Consider the following 8,667-nt stretch of genomic DNA (forward strand, 5'->3'; position numbering starts at 1 on the left):
AGGTGTGAGAACAGACCCTCCCTGACTTTTTTTTTTTTTTTTTGAGAGTCAGAGAGAGACAGCACGAGCAGGGGAGGGTCAGAGAGAGAGGGAGACACAGAATCCAAAGCAGGCTCCAGGCTCTGAGATGTCGGCACAGAGCCCTATGCAGGGCTCGAATCCACGAACCACGAGATCGTGACCTGAGCGGAAGTTGGACGCTTAACCTACTGAGCCACCCCGTGCCCCCCACCTTTTTTTTTTTTTATTTTAAAGCAACAATTGGTAGGGCCTGACCCTGAGGCCTTCCGCGTTAGGAGGGATGAGGGCTCATCACTGCTGCCCTCTTGTGATCAGTAGGATGGGGGGGCAGAGGTGGGGTGGGGCAGAATATGGAGTAATTCTCAGGCCAGCTCTGGGTCCAGCACTGGGAGCTGAGAAGCAACATTTGGCCTCCCAAGCAGCGACCTTTGATGGCTCCCTTCTGCCTGCAGGGGAGTAAGCGAACGTTCTTGAGCACACAAGGCCCAGAACAGTCTTTTTCAAAGCCTGCGTGCCTCTTCAGCTTCATCAGCACCCTTCTGGTCCAGCCCCATGGTTCCTCAGAAGGAAGACCTCAGGAGGGAAGAAGTGAGGCCCGTTTCCCAGGGAAGGAAAAAAAAAAAGGAAAATCACAGAATTGCTAAAAGGGCATGAAATTATCTCAAGGTCTAGGAAGCCTATGAGTTTCTATTGATTTTTTTTTTTTAATTTTTAATGTTTTATTTATTTCTGAGAGAGAGAGAGAGACCTAGCATGAACAGGGAGGGTCAGAGAGAGAGGGAGACACAGAATCAGGCTCCAGGCTCTGAGCTAGCTGTCAGCACAGAGCCCGACGCGGGGCTCGAACCCAAAACTGTCAGATCATGACCTGAGCCAAAGTCCGACACTTAACCGACTGAGCCACCCAGGTGCCCCAGTTTCTATTGATTCTTGACGCATTTCTTGGAGCTTTGTGTCAGGCCCTGTGCTGTGCCCTGAGGGTGTGGTGATGAAAACCACAGAGAAGTCCCTGCCCTCGGGGAAGCATTTCCACCACCGGGAAAGTGATAAAGTAGAAATGTGATTCGAGGTGGTGAGGGTGTTGTGAAGAAGATAAAGCAGGAAGGCAGGATGGAGAGGATCCTCTCACCTCAGTGATAGATAGACATACAGACAAAAAGTGAATGTTTTCATTAAGGTTGGAAGCAAGAAAATCTGGGAGGTTCATCTCAGGAACAGACCTGCCCTTGTCATGCCCAAGACTCTATAGCCCGGCTCGCTTAACAGCCCCTGTCCTCAAATACCTGGATGTCCTTCCCGGCCTCTGTGCCTTTGCACATGCTCTTCCCCTTTGCCCAGTTCCACCTCTTCTCTAGCCTTTAAAATCTTCCTGCTGAGGGTCAGCTTTAGCTCAAGCGGTTACTTCGCATGTGGTTGCTTTAAAATCTTCCCGCTGAGCCAGGCTGGCTCAGTCGGTGGAGCACGCGACTCTTGGTTTCGGTGTTGTGAGTTCGAACCCCCTGTTGGGTGTAGAGATTACTTAAAAATAAAATATTTTTAAAAAGTAAAAAAACAAATAACATCCTCCTACTTCAAAGCACTTCACAGCTTTTCTCATTCCCTCAGTTCCTGGATAAAATGACCTATTTAATCTCCACGTTGTATATACCTCATTGGAACACATAACGCTGATTGTGTGGGCTCCTCCCTCAAGACTAGGAGGTTCTAGAAGGCAGGATTCAGTCTTCCCTCACTTGTGTTCCCAACACTGACCCCTTATCAAGGCTGGCACAAGTAAGCGTTTGATTCAGTGGCCCTCACGTGTTTTGGTCTAAGAATCCTTTCATACTCTTAAAAATTAAAGATCCCCAAAGAGCTTTTGTTTATATGAGTTATATCTATTGGCGTTTATCCGATTAGAAATTAAAAGGGAGAGGGGCGCCTGGGTGGCTCAGTCAGTTAAGTGTCCAACTTCAGCTCAGGTCATGATCTCGCAGTCAGTGAGTTCAAGCCCCGCGTCGGGCTCTGTGCTGACTGCCAGCTCAGAGCCTGGAGCCTGTTTCAGAGTCTGTGTCTCCCTCTCGCTCTGACCCTCCCCTGCTCACGCTCTCTGTCTCCTAGAAATAAATTTAAAATAAATAAATAAATAAATAAACAAACGTTAAAACATTTTTCTTAATTAAAATGGAGAAAAATGTAATATGTAAGGACATCCAGCCCACACTCCCCACAGGCTGTCAGAATGATGACATATGTTATCACATATCATGCCGCATCTAGAAAACACCACACTCGTGGCACAAAGTGAAAAAGTAACATCTTAGTCTCCTTGGGAAAAGAGTCAAAACCTAGTCAGACCTAGGTTGGAGTCCAGGCACTGCTGCTTCTTAACTATGCCATGCAGGGCAAGTACCTAGCCTCTCTGGGACTCGTTTCTTCATCTGTAAAATGGGAATAATAACTGTATATACCTCAGAGCTGTTGTGAACATGAAGTAACACTTGCAAACTGTTGCTAGCACCTAACTGTTTGATAAAGGTGGTGGATAAGAATGCTTTCATTGTGGGGTGCCTGGCTGGCTCAGTCAGTAGGGTACATGACTCTTGATCTTGGGGTTGTGAGTTCAAGCTCCACATTGGATGTAGAGATTACTTTTTTAAAAAAAATGGTTTAGGGGCACCTGAGTGGCTCAGTCAGTTAAGCATCCAACTCTTGATTTCGTCTCGGGTCATGATCTCATGATTCGGTTCATTGATCAAGCCCCCCTTTGGGCTCTGTCCTGAAAGAGCCTGCCTGGGATTCTCTCTCTCTCCCTCTCTCTATGCTTCTCCCCTGCTCATGCATGCTGTTTCTCTCTCTCTCTCTCTCTCAAAACAAATAAATGAATGTTTAAAAAATAGTTTAGTTGTACAAGATGACGTGGTAAAAGCAGTACACTAGACTGCAAGTCAAATAACCTAGTATTGGAGTCCCAGTTCTTCACCGTGACCTTGGGAAAGATGCATGCCCTTTCTGGGCTTGGCCTTCCCCACCTGGGATCTGAAGATACCTCAGAAGCTGCCACAGGGAAGAGAGGGGTGGGGGCTGAGCAGCTGAGTCCCCCCCCCCATTTGATCTGCTGTAATACACTAAAGTTCCATAAATAGCATACAGGCTACATTATCAATTAAGCACACGGCACCGCGCCCAGGGCCTCCCAGCTTTCGATGGCCTACAAACATGTTTGGGAGTTGAAAAGGAAATTCAACTCCAAAATATTGAAATTAAATTGTATAATTGAAATAAATGTTAAAGTAAACGTCTATAGGGGCACCTGGTTGGCTCAGTCGGTTAGGTGTCTACCTTCAGATCAGGTCATGAACTCACAGTGTTTGGGTTTGAGCCACTCATCGGACTCTGTGCTAACAGAGCCCAGCTCTGAGCCTGGAGCCTGCTTTGGAACCTGTGTGTCTCTCTCTCTCTCTGTTCCTCCCCCACTTGCACTCTTTCTCTCTCATATAAAGATTAAAAAAATAAATGTCTATAAATGTAATATGTCAGGTGGTCAAATGCAGTTCTATTTAACATATGTAGTTATACATATGAACTATATTAAATGTGGGAGGTGGAGTATTTTATTTAATATTGGAAATTATGTGTGGTAAGATATCTGTGCAAAAATGTGCATAAAGTTTAGAAAGGTCTTTAAAAGACCAAGAGATGTTACTTGAAAAATAATGTTCTACTTCCAAAAATAAAACTTTAAAAAAACACTAAACACAGGGGCACCTGGGTGGCTTAGTCGGTTAAGCGTCCGACTTTCGCTTAGGTCATGATCTCGCGGTTCGTGGGTTCAAGCCCCGCGTCGGGCTCTGTGCTGACTGCCAGCTTGGAGCCTGGAGCCTGTTTCAGTCTGTGGCTCCCTCTCTCTCTGACCCTCCCCTGCTCACGCTGTCTCTCTCTCTCCTAGAAATAAATAAAACATTTAAAAATTAAAAAACAAAAACACTAAACACAACCAAACTGTATTGAACTACATAATCTCTAAGTCTCCTTCCAGAGCTTCCAGAACCTAAGAGGCTGAACTGAAATGTGCTTAGAGAAATTATTTGCTTTTGACAAGCTATAAGGCCCCACATGCGTGGGGCTAGGGGTGAGGTGAGGATTCTGAGGCCCAAGACCCCTTCTAGAGCGAGGATTCCTCACCTGCCTGTGTGGCCAAGCTTCTGGTGGTCGATGGAGCCAGGCAGATTTGGTCTGAATGCCTCATCTGCCTCTTATCCATGCAGTGACTTTGAGCAGGTCATAGCTATGTGAACTCATTTTTCCTTACCCGTGAAAAAGAATGGAAAACTTTGCAAGGCAATCGGGCCCTTACGGGCATTCATCTGGAGACATTCCTGGAAGCTGGGTGATTCCCCAGGCTGTTGCCTGCCCTACTCAGCTAAGGTCAAGGCAGGCCACACCCCAGGATCCCCCAGGCTCACCCACAGCACTGACTCCTCACCCTTCCTAAGAGCCAAGTGTTAGGAGGGTTGAGGCTCAGATAGGAAGGAAAAGTAGGATAAAGGTGGGTTGGGAGCAGGGTGATCCCAATAGGTCCAGGGGTTCCAAAAATGAGGCAGCTATGGCACATCAGGCCCAGTGGGGGGTGGGGGTGGGTTCTTGTTTTAAGTTTATTTATTTTGAGAGAGAGAAAGCAGGGGAGTGGCAGAGCAAGAGAGAGAAAGAGGGAGAGAACCCCAAGCAGGCTCCACACTGTCAGCTCAGAGCCCGGCATGGCACTCTACCTCACAAACCGTGAGATCATGAACTGAGCCAAATCAAGAGTCAAACACTTAACCCGACTGAGTCACCCTGGTGCCCCAGATGGGTGGGTCTTAAAGGCTAGAGTTGTCCAGTCCTCACATTTGGTCCCATATGTGCCCCCTACAGGTGGGGTCGAAACTGTACACGCTCCCTGTGGTTCTGGTCACTCTGGGTCCACACAAAGTGATGGTTAGGGGTTCCAGATGGGGAGCGCGAGGGGGACGGCACAGCCAGATCCCGGGAGCCAGGGAGAGATGCAACACAGGCTCTATGCCTGGATATGAGAACAGGGTCTGTGTAAGAGGGATAGCCCACAAAGCTGAAGGCTTTCTCACACCTCTGACACTGAGCCCCCTTATTCAAAGCATGAGACATGAACTTGGGACAATATGGGCAGGTCATGTCTCCAGAGCATCAGACTTTAAGATTCCGGTGAAACACGGAACATAAAAGTACTTCCCAGACGAGGCCCTATAGCTTCACTGGCTGTGTGTAGTTACCACCGAGTGTCTCCCACTGCCCAGGGCACTGTCCATACACACATTTTAAGGACAAGTCTCTTTTACCACATAAAGGTTTTTATTGAACTCAAATTCAGGGGATCCAAAGCCTGAGGAAGACAAGGGAGGCTGGGGTTTGCACTGAGGCCCAGGCCTCACCCCAGGGTCCCACTCCCCACCCCACTTACCCTCACCCCTTCCTGACTCAATGAGGGTCTCAGTAGCTACCAATCTAAGCTACCCCACTCTAAGTAACCCTCCCCCCTCCCCCCCTCCCTGCCCTAGCACTTCGCCAAGCCAGGCACCCACCAAGGGGCATGCTGCTGCCAAGGCCAGATCTCTGCTGACCTCTTTTCTGGATCTCTCCCAGAGCCTCCCACTGCCTGCTTGGCCTCTCTCCAACCCCTCTTCATAGCCCGTTTCCCATAAGTCTCCAGGGCGCGCAACTTCCTCCACCCTGGCCCCACTCCTCCTCCATCCATCCTCCTCCAGCTTTTCCACTATTCCCTCTAAAGATTTCTCTAGCTTCCCATCCCCTTCTCTTCTGCCCACTGCCTCCCCCTCCCCCCGCAGGGGCCCCCAGGTCAGCGGCGGCCGGCTGCGTGGGTCCGCTGGTGGCGGATGAGGTCGGAGCTCTGCGAGAAGGCCTTTCCACAGTCATCGCACTTGTAGGGCCGCTCCCCGCTGTGGACCCGGTGATGCTGCAGCAGCGTGGACGAGCGGCAGAAGCCCTTGCCGCACACGGCGCACCTGTAGGGCCGCTCGCCCGTGTGGGAGCGCTGGTGCTGAATCAGCGTGGAGGAGCGGTTGAAGGTCTTGCCGCAGTCGGGGCAGCTGTAGGTGCGGCCTGGCAGGTGGGTGCGGGCATGGATGGCCAGCACGGAGCTCTGGCCGAAGCGCTTGCCGCACTCAGGGCACTTGAAGGGCTTCTCGCGAGCGTGGCTGCGGGCGTGGGGGATAAGTGCCGAGCGCTGCGAGAAGCTCTTGCCGCAGATGCCACAGCTGAAGGGCCTTTGCCCGGTGTGCACCCTCTGGTGACTGCGCAGGGAAGAGTTCTGGCTATAGCACTTGCCGCACTCGGGGCAGCTGTAGGGCCGCTCGTGGCTGTGGGTGCGCTGGTGCCGCAGGAGGTAGGAGCTGTCACCGAAGGCCTTGCCACAGTGCGGGCACTTGTAGGGCTTCTGACCAGAGTGGGTGCGCTGGTGGCGAAGCAGGTAAGAGCTGTCAGCGAAGGCCTTGCCGCAGCGGGGACACTTGTAGGGCCGCTCTCCCGTGTGGGTGCGCTGGTGTTTGATGAGGTCAGAGCTCTGGGAGAAGGCCTTGCTACAGACCTCACATTTATAGGGCTTCTCACCCGTATGGATGCGCTGGTGCTGGATCAGGGTGGAGCCCCGCCCGAAGCTCTTCCCACAGATGCCACAAATATTAGGCCGAGGGCCCTGCCCACCCCTGGCCCGGCCACCTCGCCGGCCTGGCCCCCTAAGGGTTCCGGTCAGGCCCAGGGGATTCTGGAGCATCTCAAACTGGGGTGTAGCCAGTAGGGCCCCTGTGGGCATCTCAAAAGGTGGCCCTAGGGGCAAGGCCCCCGTGGGCTGCTCCCCAAATCCCTGGGTGAAGGAGTCCAAGGGATGGACTCCCAAGGGGATGCTCAAGGGATTCTTTTCCTCTGGATTCAGAAGCATCTCAGCACCTTCCTGAAATTTGGAACTTTGAGCTTCAAATTCAGGGCTTTGGGTTTTGAACAGAGGGTTCTGGGGCTCATACCCTGGGCTCTGGGGTTCATACCCAGGGCTCCGGGGTTCATACCCAGGGCTCCGGGGTTCATAGCCAGGGCTCTTGGGTTCATACCCAGGGCTCCGGGGTTCATAGCCAGGGCTCTTAGGTTCATAACCAGGGCTCTGGGGCTCATACCTAGGGCTTTGGGGTTCAAACTCAGGGCTCTGAGAACCTGATTCAGGGCTTCTGGGTGCAAATTCAGGGCTTGGGGGCACAAACCCAGGGCTTCGGGACTCAAAACCTGGGCTTTCGGGCTCAAACCTGGGGCTTTGGGGTTCAAACTCAGGGCTTTCTGGCTCAAACCCAGGGCTCTGGGGCTCAAGCCCAAAGGGTATCTCTTCGACCTCATAGTCCCCAGTGCCTTCTTGTTGAGACATTTCTTCTTCCTCATTCTCACTCCCGTTGCCTGCAGGATCAGAGAATTACAGAAAACCCGTAATATGTGGGGCCTGGAAGGTCATTAGGTCCCACCACTAGTAGTCACAAACCTCTCCCTCCTTCTCCAGCAGGGTCGCTGGCCCTTGGGCAGGTGCTGAAATTCCCACCTCCCCCTCAGCCGACCCAGGACGTCCAGTCCCCGCCTCCGCCTCCTCCAAGTCCCAGGTGTCCAAGCCCACGGCTCTCTACCCCTCCCACGGCCCACAGTCCCCTCTCCCGCTCCCAGACACGCTCCTCGGACAGGCGCTCCCTCCCTCACCTTTGAGGGACCCTTCGGAGCTCCCCACTTCATCAGGACTTTGCACATCCCCGGGCTCGAGGCCCCACGGCGACGCCTCCCGTTCCATCCCCGCCGGCTCCCAGTGCTGCGGCGGCGGCGATGGCGGACGATCCTGCGACCAGGCCTGAGTGCCCTGAGACCCGGGCCCTCGCCGCCCGCCTGTTCAGAGCCGCCCAGGGGACCCGGCTGCCCAGCCCGAGCCCCTGAGGCCGGACGTCTTGACCCTGGGCCTCTCCGGCCGGCCGGGCCCCTCCCCTACCCGCGGCCCCGCCCCCACCCACAAGGTCTCGCCTTGCCCTGAGGCCCTCAAAGGGCCCCGTACGTCGTGGCTTCGGAGATGAGGGTCTTCACGACTCGCCCTGCCGCCCCCGAATGCCGCTCCCCGCCCGCGACCCCGCCGTCTGGCCCCCCAGCCCGGGCTGGGCTGCGGCTGTCCGCCCCCTCCCCCTCTCGCACAGGAAGTGTCCGTCCGCGGCCAGTTTCCCCCGCTGGCTAGCGCCACGGCCTCTCTAGGAGCGGCTGGAGGTGGAAACTCGTTGGCATTAACCCTGGGCTGGATGGCCCTGTGGTTGAGGTGGGGGGTGATGGGGCGCCCCGGAGCCGGCGGGAAAGGTTTGGGGCAGTTTGTGTGCTGTGCCCTAGGTCTTCGTCCATCCAGGAGCCTATCTACCCGTTTCCAGAGCCCTGCGTCAGTCAGTGCCTGTGGCCAAGGGCGAGGCGACAAGCGAGACCAAGGTCAGCGAGAAGGAGCGACGCTTCCCGGCGCCAGCGGGGGCGGTGTCTAGCTCCCCTCCCCTCAGGCCTCGGGGTCAGCTCCGGCCGCGCCTCGGGAACCTGGACGGGCCCCTCGCCTTGAGCTCCTGAGTCTGGGACCTCCCCCGCAAC

General features: G+C 53.9%; 1 protein-coding gene across 1 annotated transcript; it reads right to left on the minus strand.

The window, feature by feature from the left end:
• Positions 1 to 5,572: 5,572 nt before the first annotated feature.
• ZNF768 (zinc finger protein 768) lies at positions 5,573 to 8,044 on the minus strand. Its single transcript, XM_039247711.1, has 2 exons — positions 7,762 to 8,044; positions 5,573 to 7,470 (listed from the first exon to the last, which is right to left on the minus strand). The coding sequence occupies exons 1-2, from the start codon at positions 7,847 to 7,849 to the stop codon at positions 5,873 to 5,875; spliced, it is 1,686 nt and encodes a 561-aa protein (XP_039103642.1). The 5' UTR covers positions 7,850 to 8,044; the 3' UTR covers positions 5,573 to 5,872.
• Positions 8,045 to 8,667: the final 623 nt, after the last annotated feature.

Source organism: Hyaena hyaena, unplaced genomic scaffold, assembly GCF_003009895.1.
Source record: "Hyaena hyaena isolate Hyena2069 unplaced genomic scaffold, ASM300989v1 scaffold_306, whole genome shotgun sequence".
In the NCBI taxonomy this organism is placed as follows: domain Eukaryota; kingdom Metazoa; phylum Chordata; class Mammalia; order Carnivora; family Hyaenidae; genus Hyaena; species Hyaena hyaena.